The sequence below is a fragment of the Salmo salar genome, chromosome 23 (assembly GCF_965601325.2).
Source record: "Salmo salar chromosome 23, fSalSal1, whole genome shotgun sequence".
Classification (NCBI taxonomy): Eukaryota; Metazoa; Chordata; class Actinopteri; order Salmoniformes; family Salmonidae; genus Salmo; species Salmo salar.
In genome coordinates, this window is record NC_138313.1 from 52,021,643 (window position 1) to 52,034,263 (window position 12,621).

General features: G+C 44.4%; 1 protein-coding gene and 1 non-coding gene across 4 annotated transcripts in view; one reads left to right on the forward strand and one right to left on the reverse strand.

Moving 5' to 3' along the window:
- Positions 1–10,544, reverse strand: part of LOC106596168 (ras-related protein Rab-11A) — a 35,011-nt gene extending 24,467 nt beyond the window's left edge. For all 3 annotated transcript variants that reach the window (XR_014382377.1, XR_014382376.1, XM_045706118.2), the window contains exons 1-2: positions 9,693–10,544; positions 1,761–1,956 (exon numbers count right to left, since the gene is read on the reverse strand). Coding sequence is in view for 1 of the 3 variants with exons in the window: in XM_045706118.2 (XP_045562074.1) it covers positions 1,761–1,956; positions 9,693–9,732 (236 nt within the window). In the remaining 2 variants the exon portion in view is untranslated. The remainder of the gene's footprint in view (positions 1–1,760; positions 1,957–9,692) is intronic.
- Positions 10,545–10,867: 323 nt separating this feature from the next.
- Positions 10,868–10,939, forward strand: trnaq-cug (transfer RNA glutamine (anticodon CUG)). Its single transcript has one exon. It is a non-coding gene; the product is annotated as a tRNA-Gln (tRNA).
- Positions 10,940–12,621: the final 1,682 nt, after the last annotated feature.

Genomic DNA, 12,621 nt, shown 5'->3' on the forward strand with positions numbered 1-12,621 from the left:
GCTGAACCCGCCCCCCCCTACATCGTATTGGTCAGCGTGTGAAGCTGAACCCGCCCCCCCCTACATCGTATTGGTCAGCGTGTGAAGCTGAACCCGCCCCCCCCTACATCGTATTGGTCAGCGTGTGAAGCTGAACCCGCCCCCCCTACATCGTATTGGTCAGCGTGTGAAGCTGAACCCGCCCCCCCTACATCGTATTGGTCAGCGTGTGAAGCTGAACCCGCCCCCCCCTACATCGTATTGGTCAGCGTGTGAAGCTGAACCCGCCCCCCCCTACATCGTATTGGTCAGCGTGTGAAGCTGAACCCGCCCCCCCCTACATCGTATTGGTCAGCGTGTGAAGCTGAACCCGCCCCCCCTACATCGTATTGGTCAGCGTGTGAAGCTGAACCCGCCCCCCCCTACATCGTATTGGTCAGCGTGTGAAGCTGAACCCGCCCCCCCCCTACATCGTATTGGTCAGCGTGTGAAGCTGAACCCGCCCCCCCCTACATCGTATTGGTCAGCGTGTGAAGCTGAACCCGCCCCCCCCTACATCGTATTGGTCAGCGTGTGAAGCTGAACCCGCCCCCCCCTACATCGTATTGGTCAGCGTGTGAAGCTGAACCCGCCCCCCCCCTACATCGTATTGGTCAGCGTGTGAAGCTGAACCCGCCCCCCCCCCTACATCGTATTGGTCAGCGTGTGAAGCTGAACCCGCCCCCCCCTACATCGTATTGGTCAGCGTGTGAAGCTGAACCCGCCCCCCCCTACATCGTATTGGTCAGCGTGTGAAGCTGAACCCGCCCCCCCCTACATCGTATTGGTCAGCGTGTGAAGCTGAACCCGCCCCCCCCCTACATCGTATTGGTCAGCGTGTGAAGCTGAACCCGCCCCCCCCCTACATCGTATTGGTCAGCGTGTGAAGCTGAACCCGCCCCCCCCCTACATCGTATTGGTCAGCGTGTGAAGCTGAACCCGCCCCCCCCCTACATCGTATTGGTCAGCGTGTGAAGCTGAACCCGCCCCCCCCCTACATCGTATTGGTCAGCGTGTGAAGCTGAACCCGCCCCCCCCCCCCTACATCGTATTGGTCAGCGTGTGAAGCTGAACCCGCCCCCCCCCCCCTACATCGTATTGGTCAGCGTGTGAAGCTGAACCCGCCCCCCCCTACATCGTATTGGTCAGCGTGTGAAGCTGAACCCGCCCCCCCCTACATCGTATTGGTCAGCGTGTGAAGCTGAACCCGCCCCCCCTACATCGTATTGGTCAGCGTGTGAAGCTGAACCCGCCCCCCCCCTACATCGTATTGGTCAGCGTGTGAAGCTGAACCCGCCCCCAGTAGTACGAGCAACAACACAAAAATGGTGATTCGTAACATTTGAATACATTTTGTATTCGGGAAAAATGTATTTCAGATTTTCTGACCGATGCTGTCTTGTTTTAACTTTTCAAATCAGTAACACTGAATCGTGTGTGTGTGTGTGTGTGTGTGTGTGTGTGTGTGTGTGTGTGTGTGTGTGTGTGTGTGTGTGTGTGTGTGTGTGTGCGTGTGTGCGTGCGTGTGTGTGTGTGTGTGTCTGTGTGTGTGTGTGTGTGTGTGTCGTGTGTGTGTGTGTGTGTGTGTGTGTGTGTGTGTGTGTGTGTGTGTGTGTGTGTGTGTGTGTGTGTGTGTGTGTGTGTGTGTGTGTGTCTGTGTCTGTGTGTGTGTGTGTGTGTGTGTGTGTGTGTGTGTGTGTGTGTGTGTGTGTGTGTGTGTGTGTGTGTGTGTGTGTACTCACGCTGATGTAATAGCCCGGTATCTCTCCTGGCCAGCTGTGTCCCAGATCTGAGCCTTCACGGTCTTCCCATCCACCTGGATACTGCGGGTGGCAAACTCCACCCCGATGGTGCTCTTACTCTCCAGGTTAAACTCATTCCGGGTGAAACGAGACAACAGGTTACTCTTCCCCACGCCAGAGTCTCCTATCAACACCACTGGGACAGACAGACAGGTTAGAGTCTCCTAGCAACACCACTGGGACAGACAGACAGGTTAGAGTCTCCTAGCAACACCACTGGGATAGACAGACAGGTTAGAGTCTCCTAGCAACATCACTGGGACAGACAGACAGGTTAGAGTCTCCTAGCAACATCACTGGGACAGACAGACAGGTTAGAGTCTCCTAGCAACATCACTGGGACAGACAGACAGGTTAGAGTCTCCTAGCAACATCACTGGGACAGACAGACAGGTTAGAGTCTCCTAGCAACACCACTGGGACAGAGAGAGAGACAGGTTAGAGTCTCCTATCAACACCACTGGGACAGAGAGAGAGACAGGTTAGAGTCTCCTAGCAACACCACTGGGACAGACGAGAGAGACAGGTTAGAGTCTCCTATCAACACCACTGGGACAGACAGACAGGTTAGAGTCAATTCAATCAAATCAAAATGTTATTTGTCACATGTGCGAATACAACAGGTGTAGTAGACCTTACAGTGAAATGCTGAATACAACAGGTGTAGTAGACCTTACAGTGAAATGCTGAATACAACAGGTGTAGTAGACCTTACAGTGAAATGCTGAATACAACAGGTGTAGTAGACCTTACAGTGAAATGCTGAATACAACAGGTGTAGTAGACCTCACAGTGAAATGCTGAATACAACAGGTGGAGTAGACCTCACAGTGAAATGCTGAATACAACAGGTGTAGTAGACCTCACAGTGAAATGCTGAATACAACAGGTGTAGTAGACCTCACAGTGAAATGCTGAATACAACAGGTGTAGTAGACCTCACAGTGAAATGCTGAATACAACAGGTGTAGTAGACCTCACAGTGAAATGCTGAATACAACAGGTGTAGTAGACCTCACAGTGAAATGCTGAATACAACAGGTGTAGTAGACCTCACAGTGAAATGCTGAATACAACAGGTGTAGTAGACCTTACAGTGAAATGCTGAATACAACAGGTGTAGTAGACCTCACAGTGAAATGCTGAATACAACAGGTGTAGTAGACCTCACAGTGAAATGCTGAATACAACAGGTGTAGTAGACCTCGCAGTGAAATGCTGAATACAACAGGTGTAGTAGACCTCACAGTGAAATGCTGAATACAACAGGTGTAGTAGACCTCACAGTGAAATGCTGAATACAACAGGTGTAGTAGACCTCACAGTGAAATGCTGAATACAACAGGTGTAGTAGACCTCACAGTGAAATGCTGAATACAACAGGTGTAGTAGACCTCACAGTGAAATGCTGAATACAACAGGTGTAGTAGACCTCACAGTGAAATGCTGAATACAACAGGTGTAGTAGACCTCACAGTGAAATGCTGAATACAACAGGTGTAGTAGACCTCACAGTGAAATGCTGAATACAACAGGTGTAGTAGACCTCACAGTGAAATGCTTAATACAACAGGTGTAGTAGACCTTACAGTGAAATGCTGAATACAACAGGTGTAGTAGACCTCACAGTGAAATGCTGAATACAACAGGTGTAGTAGACCTCACAGTGAAATGCTGAATACAACAGGTGTAGTAGACCTCACAGTGAAATGCTGAATACAACAGGTGTAGTAGACCTCACAGTGAAATGCTGAATACAACAGGTGTAGTAGACCTCACAGTGAAATGCTGAATACAACAGGTGTAGTAGACCTCACAGTGAAATGCTGAATACAACAGGTGTAGTAGACCTCACAGTGAAATGCTGAATACAACAGGTGTAGTAGACCTCACAGTGAAATGCTGAATACAACAGGTGTAGTAGACCTTACAGTGAAATGCTGAATACAACAGGTGTAGTAGACCTCACAGTGAAATGCTTAATACAACAGGTGTAGTAGACCTTACAGTGAAATGCTGAATACAACAGGTGTAGTAGACCTCACAGTGAAATGCTGAATACAACAGGTGTAGTAGACCTCACAGTGAAATGCTGAATACAACAGGTGTAGTAGACCTCACAGTGAAATGCTGAATACAACAGGTGTAGTAGACCTCACAGTGAAATGCTGAATACAACAGGTGTAGTAGACCTCACAGTGAAATGCTGAATACAACAGGTGTAGTAGACCTCACAGTGAAATGCTGAATACAACAGGTGTAGTAGACCTCACAGTGAAATGCTGAATACAACAGGTGTAGTAGACCTCACAGTGAAATGCTGAATACAACAGGTGTAGTAGACCTCACAGTGAAATGCTGAATACAACAGGTGTAGTAGACCTCACAGTGAAATGCTGAATACAACAGGTGTAGTAGACCTTACAGTGAAATGCTGAATACAACAGGTGTAGTAGACCTCACAGTGAAATGCTGAATACAACAGGTGTAGTAGACCTCACAGTGAAATGCTGAATACAACAGGTGTAGTAGACCTCACAGTGAAATGCTGAATACAACAGGTGTAGTAGACCTTACAGTGAAATGCTGAATACAACAGGTGTAGTAGACCTCACAGTGAAATGCTTAATACAACAGGTGTAGTAGACCTTACAGTGAAATGCTGAATACAACAGGTGTAGTAGACCTCACAGTGAAATGCTGAATACAACAGGTGTAGTAGACCTCACAGTGAAATGCTGAATACAACAGGTGTAGTAGACCTCACAGTGAAATGCTGAATACAACAGGTGTAGTAGACCTCACAGTGAAATGCTGAATACAACAGGTGTAGTAGACCTCACAGTGAAATGCTGAATACAACAGGTGTAGTAGACCTTACAGTGAAATGCTGAATACAACAGGTGTAGTAGACCTCACAGTGAAATGCTGAATACAACAGGTGTAGTAGACCTCACAGTGAAATGCTGAATACAACAGGTGTAGTAGACCTCACAGTGAAATGCTGAATACAACAGGTGTAGTAGACCTTACAGTGAAATGCTGAATACAACAGGTGTAGTAGACCTCACAGTGAAATGCTTAATACAACAGGTGTAGTAGACCTTACAGTGAAATGCTGAATACAACAGGTGTAGTAGACCTCACAGTGAAATGCTGAATACAACAGGTGTAGTAGACCTCACAGTGAAATGCTGAATACAACAGGTGTAGTAGACCTCACAGTGAAATGCTGAATACAACAGGTGTAGTAGACCTCACAGTGAAATGCTGAATACAACAGGTGTAGTAGACCTTACAGTGAAATGCTGAATACAACAGGTGTAGTAGACCTTACAGTGAAATGCTGAATACAACAGGTGTAGTAGACCTCACACACACACACACACACACACCTCATTCCAGGGTTTTTCTTTATTTGTACTATTTTCTACATTGTAGAATAATAGTGAGGACATCAAACCATATTACACAACCTCCAGGCCGCTTAGTGGGACTATCACTTGTTTTTCAACAGGACAATGACCCAACACACCTCCAGACTGTGTAAGGGCTATTTGGACCAAGAAGGAGAGTGATGGAGTGCTGCATCAGATGACCTGGCCTCCACAATCACACGACCTCAACCCAATTGAGATGGTTTGGGATGAGTTGGACCGCAGAGTGAAGGAAAAGCAGCATATGTGGGAACTCCATCAAGACTGTCGGAAAAGCATTCCAGGTGAAGCTGGTTGAGAGAATGCCAAGAATGTGCAAAGCTGTCAAGGCACAGGGTGGCTACTTTGAAGAATCTAAAATAGAACAGGAAGCAGAATAGGCTCTATGCATTACGATGTAGAACAGGAAGCAGAATAGGCTCTATGCATTACGATGTGGAACAGGAAGCAGAATAGGCTCTATGCATTACGATGTAGAACAGGAAGCAGAATAGGCTCTATGCATTACGATGTAGAACAGGAAGCAGAATAGGCTCTATGCATTACGATGTGGAACAGGAAGCAGAATAGGCTCTATGCATTAAGATGTAGAACAGGAAGCAGAATAAGAGCTCGATGCATTACGATGTAAAACAGGAAGCAGAATAGGCTCTATGCATTACGATGTAGAACAGGAAGCAGAATAGGCGCCGATGGATTATGATGTGGAACAGGAAGCAGAATAGGCTCTATGCATTACGATGTGGAACAGGAAGCAGAATAGGCTCTATGCATTACGATGTGGAACAGGAAGCAGAATAGGCTCTATGCATTACGATGTAGAACAGGAAGCAGAATAGGCTCTATGCATTACGATGTAGAACAGGAAGCAGAATAGGCTCTATGCATTACGATGTGGAACAGGAAGCAGAATAGGCTCTATGCATTACAATGTTTAACAGGAAGCAGAATAGGCGCTGATGCATTACGATGTAGAACAGGAAGCAGAATAGGCTCTATGCATTACGATGTAGAACAGGAAGCAGAATAGGCTCTATGCATTACAATGTAGAACAGGAAGCAGAATAGGCTCTATGCATTAAGATGTAGAACAGGAAGCAGAATAAGAGCTGATGCATTACGATGTAGAACAGGAAGCAGAATAGGCTCTATGCATTACGATGTGGAACAGGAAGCAGAATAGGCTCTATGCATTAAGATGTGGAACAGGAAGCAGAATAGGCTCTATGCATTAAGATGTGGAACAGGAAGCAGAATAGGCTCTATGCATTACGATGTAGAACAGGAAGCAGAATAGGCTCTATGCATTACGATGTTGAACAGGAAGCAGAATAGGCTCTATGCATTACGATGTAGAACAGGAAGCAGAATAGGCTCTATGCATTACGATGTGGAACAGGAAGCAGAATAGGCTCTATGCATTACGATGTGGAACAGGAAGCAGAATAGGCTCTATGCATTACAATGTAGAACCGGAAGCAGAATAGGCTCTATGCATTACAATGTAGAACAGGAAGCAGAATAGGCTCTATGCATTAAGATGTGGAACAGGAAGCAGAATAGGCTCTATGCATTATAATGTAGAACAGGAAGCAGAATAGGCTCTATGCATTACGATGTAGAACAGGAAGCAGAATGTAGAACAGGAAGCAGAATAGGCTCTATGCATTACAATGTAGAACAGGAAGCAGAATAGGCTCTATGCATTACACTACTTCCCACATTCTTAGAACGTTCGGTCATGGAATGTGCGTAAGGGCTACAGGAAGCTCTTCTACAGTGTTCAGAGGTCCTCAGATCCAGACCTGGGCTAATGTAATGTCATCTATTGTTTCTGTTCTCAACAACGACCAACAATGTTCACACACTGGCTCCAGACAGTTATAGGACACCCTGAAGCACTAAAGGTCTGGAGGGTAATTCCAAATTGTAGAACAAGTGGCCCACACACACGTCAATGAGAGATGCACGCTGATACCGATTATTGGAGGACCAAAAAACAGCCGATACCGATTAATCGGCCGATTTTTATATATATATATATATATATTTGTAAAAGTGCCAACTACAACAATACTGAATGAAGACTTTTATTTTAACTTAATATAATATATAAATAAAATCAATTTAGTCTCAAATAAATAATGAAACATGTTCAATTTGGTTTAAATAATGCAAAAACACAGTGTTGGAGAAGGAAGTAAAAGTGCAATATTTGCCATGTAAGAAAGCTAACGTTTAAGTTCCTTGCTCAGAACACGGGAACATATGAAAGCTGGTGGTTCCTTTTAACATGAGTCTTCAATATTCCCAGGTAAGAAGTTTTAGGTTGTAGTTATTATAGGAATTATAGGACTATTTCTCTCTATACCATTTGTATTTCATATACCTTTGACTATTGAATGTTCTTATAGGCACTTTAGTATTACCGGCCTAATCTTGGGAGTTGATATGCTTGAAGTCATAAACAGCTCTGTGAAGCAAGCACAGCGAAGAGCTGCTGGCAAACGCAGTAAAGTGCTGTCTGAATGAACGCTTACGAGCCTGCTGCTGCCTACCACCGCTCAGTCAGACTGCTCTATCAAATATCAAATCATAGACTTTATTATAATAAACACACAGAAATACGAGCCTTTGGTCATTAATATGGTCAAATTCAGAAATGATAATTTCAAAAACAAAACGTTTATTCTTTCAGTGAAATACATAACCGTTCCGTATTTTATCTAACGGGTGGCATCCATATGTCTAAATATTACTGTTACATTGCACAACCTTCAATGTTATGTCATAATTATGTCAAATTCTGGCAAATTAATTTCAGCCTTTGTTATGAAGAAATAGTCTTCACACAGTTCGCAATGAGCCAGGCGGCCCAAACTGCTGCATTTACCCCGACTCTGCTTGCACTGAACTTAAGAGAAGTGACACAATTTCCCTAGTTAATATTGCCTGCTAACATGCATTTCTTTTAACTAAATATACAGGTTTAAAAATATATACTTGTATATTGATTTTAATAAAGGCGTCGATGTTTATGGCTAGGTACATACTAGGTGCAACGACAGTGCTTTTTTCGCGAATGCGCTTTTATTAAATCATCCCCCGTTTGGCGAAGTTGAAGTAGGCTGTGATTCGATGAAAAATTAACAAGCACCACATTAATTATATGCAACGCAGGACAAGCTAGTTATTAACCTAGTAATATCATCAACCATGTGTAGTTAAGATTGATCGTATTTTTATAAGATATGTTTAATGCTAGCTAGCACCTTATCTTGGCTCCTTGCTGCACTCGCGTAACAGGTAGTCAGCCTGCCACGCAGGATCCTCATGGAGTGCAATGTAATCGGCGTCCAAAAAGGCAGAATACCGATTGTTATGAAAACCGTCCCTAAATCGGTCGACCTCTAGTTTGTTGGGCTATATGTGTGGTATATATCGGTCATTATGAGCCTTGATGAATAAGGTGTGTTTGTTGGGCTATATATGTGGTATACCGGTTATACAGAAATGAGTAATAAATACACAGCCTGTAGCTACAACCCCAGTTCCATGGTTTCCGACTACAGACACACATTCCTTTGTGCTTGACATGTCAAAGTATATCCTCAGTGGATAACTAGACATCGAGGTAAGCCTAGTCTATATTCCAGGTTAAAAACACCAATAAAAAAAAGGTCTAAATTCAGTGGTATGACATTCTCGTGATTGAGATCATAAAATACTGAATAAAATGCTCAGAGTCACATTCCTCCAGCGAGGAAAGGCCACGGTCCTAGTAATTACTCCACTATGGGAACAACTCATTTTATCATATATGTCATGATGATAATGTTGTTGTGTTTTAAGCGTCGGTCTTTCACAAGCATATATATATATATATATATATATAGTAGATATCTAGTTACCTATAAGGCGGTATTTAGTACACGTCTTCTGTAACAAAAACATTTACATGAATGACATCGCATAACGTTATTTAAAAATGTAAAATATAGGTAGTTGGAGCAACTAGTTATGGTTTCAGTAACTAAATTGTGGTAATTTCACCAAGTCGCTGGTTATCTAGCTGGATGTTTAGCTATCTGGTTATTTCCTGACGCTAGCTAACTAGCTAACTAGCTAGCCAACAAATTAAAAGACAGAATTATCAGCGGATTTATGTTAACATTATTAAAAAGGAATATTAAAAAAGACAATAGCCTAATATATGTATAATACAAAATCATATCCAAAAGCACTCATTTTACTTAAAAAAAGATATGAAGCTGACGTTTAACTTTACTGCGAAATGTGTAGCTAGCTAGCGGCTAACGTAGATTAGCATCAAGCGCTAGCATAGCCTGGCGAACCACTAGCACTAGCTAGCTCGTATGAAACCATGACGAAGTTAAACATTTTTATGGACAGGTAACGTTTTGGTCTGATTTACCTTTGAATAAGTAATCATACTCGTCATCTCTGTTGCCCATCTTGAATCCCAAAAAAAATGAAGGCGAGGTCCCCGATCCAATATTAGTACCTTTCCTTTCTCCCTCGGTTCCTACTATCCCGTCTGGGTACAGCAAATGCACTGTCTTCCACTGTATCTGCTGCACTGTCTTCCACGGTATCTGCTGCAACTCCAACTGCACTGTCTTCCACGGTATCTGCTGCAACTCCAACTGCACTGTCTTCCACTGTATCTGCTGCACTGTCTTCCACGGTATCTGCTGCAACTCCAACTGCACTGTCTTCCACGGTATCTGCTGCACTGTCTTCCACGGTATCTGCTGCAACTCCAACTGCACTGTCTTCCACGGTATCTGCTGCACTGTCTTCCACGGTATCTGCTGCAACTCCAACTGCACTGTCTTCCACGGTATCTGCTGCAACTCCAACTGCACTGTCTTCCACGGTATCTGCTGCACTGTCTTCCACGGTATCTGCTGCAACTCCAACTGCAATGTCTTCCACGGTATCTGCTGCAACTCCAACTGCACTGTCTTCCACGGTATCTGCTGCACTGTCTTCCACGGTATCTGCTGCAACTCCAACTGCACTGTCTTCCACGGTATCTGCTGCACTGTCTTCCACGGTATCTGCTGCAACTCCAACTGCAATGTCTTCCACGGTATCTGCTGCAACTCCAACTGCACTGTCTTCCACGGTATCTGCTGCACTGTCTTCCACGGTATCTGCTGCACTGTCTTCCACTGTATCTGCTGCACTGTCTTCCACTGTATCTGCTGCACTGTCTTCCACTGTATCTGCTGCACTGTCTTCCACGGTATCTGCTGCACTGTCTTCCCACGGTATCTGCTGCAATGTCCTTCCACTGGTATCTGCTGCACTGTCCTCCACGGTATCTGCTGCAACTCGGACCTAGTCAGTTTTAACAAGCTAGTTTTAGCAAACGCCCCATTTCCGGATCGAGGGTTTGGTATTGATAACACGTCTCATTTTTTCTTTCATGCAAAACGAAATCCTTTTATTGAATATATATATATATATTATATATTATAGCATAGCTCTTGTTTTTGTATGACAGCCAGCTAGTCATGGACAATGACAGAAATAAGCTGTAAATTACTTATTAATACCTTATAGATTTCTTGTCTACTATACGGTTCTATGGTGTAATGGTTAGCACTCAGGACTCTGAATCCTGCGATCCGAGTTCAAATCTCGGTAGGACCTGTATTTTTAGTTTTTTGTTGAGTTTCTTATCGGTGAGTCAAAAACAGTGGCAGACTTAGTGATTATAAGGAGATTGAATTTTCAGTTTAAAAAAAAAGTGGCAGTCTGCAGTTGCTAAATCCATTTATTTTGGGTGATTTATCAATTAATATAATACCCATTGATTCTTGTATAATCTAAATGTCTCATGCATTGTTTTATGCCGCGTTCAAGTGATAGTCTGAACTAGGAAACTCGGAAATGTACGACATGCTAACTAGTTAGAGTTATACACAAGCCTGCATTTAACAAATCCGCAAATCGGACATTTTACCGACTCAACGTTAGCTGAGCCAGTGACTGAAATGATCTTTAACTTAAAACGATGCTGTTATTTAACCAAGATTCGTGTTGAATCTTCTAACAAAACTTAGCTCTACCATGCTACTGTAGCGAGTAGTGCTAACGCTAATGCTAACATTACTATGAGTTTTCATTTCATCATTTAGCAGCTGTTCTTCTGTCACAAAGTCATTGCAGTAGCATCTGCTATGCTCAGCTGACTCAACGATACGGATCGCGGAGAAACATGCTGATTCACGGACTGATTACAATCAGTTCCTCTTAATTGTGGGGCTGCATTGTCTACAACGTCGGCGTCATTTAAAACAGGCCAAGCAAGCTTTTTATGTCAGTGAATAAAGAGCTAGCAAGCTACACTACACTACATGACCAAAAGTATGTGGTCGCCTGCTCGTCGAACATCTCATTCCAAAAATCATGGGTTTTAATATGGAGTTGGTCCCCCCCTTTGCTGCTATAACAGCCTCCACCCTTCAGGGAAGTCATTCATATGGAGTTGGTCCCCCCCCCTTTGCTGCTATAACAGACTCCACTCTTCAAGGAAGTCATTAATATGGAGTTGGTCCCCCCTTTGCTGCTATAACAGCCTCCACTCTTCTGGGAAGTCATTAATATGGAGTTGGTCCCCCCCTTTGCTGCTATAACAGACTCCACTCTTCAAGGAAGTCATTAATATGGAGTTGGTCCCCCCTTTGCTGCTATAACAGCCTCCACTCTTCTGGGAAGTCATTAATATGGAGTTGGTCCCCCCCTTTGCTGCTATAACAGCCTCCACTCTTCTGGGAAGGCTTTCCACTAGATGTTGGAACATTGCTGCAGGGACTTGCTTCCATTCCGCCACAAGAGCATTAGTGATGTTGGCCAATTCGTCCCAAAGGTGTTCAATGGGGTTGAGGTCAGGGCTCTGTGCAGGCCAGTCAAGTTCTTCTTCCAGTGCAAGACCATTATTCCTCCTCCACCAAACTTTACAGTTGGCTCTATGCATTTGGGCAGGTAGCGTTCTCCTGGCATCCGCCAAACCCAGATTGGTCCGTCGGACTGCCAGATGGTGAAGCGTGATTCATGACTCCAGAGAACGCGTTTCCACTGCTCCAGAGTCCAATGGCGGCGAGCTTTACACCACTGCAGCCGACGCTTGGCATTGGGCATGGTGATCTTAGGCTTGTGTGCGGCTGCTCGGCCACGGAAACCCATTTCATGAAGCTCCCGACGAGCAGTTCTTGTGCTGACGTTTCTTCCAGAGGCAGTTTGGAACTCGCTAGTGGAGTGTTGCAACCGAGGACAGATGATTTTTTACACGTTACGCGCTTTTCAGCACTGTGCAGTCTCGTTCTGTGAGC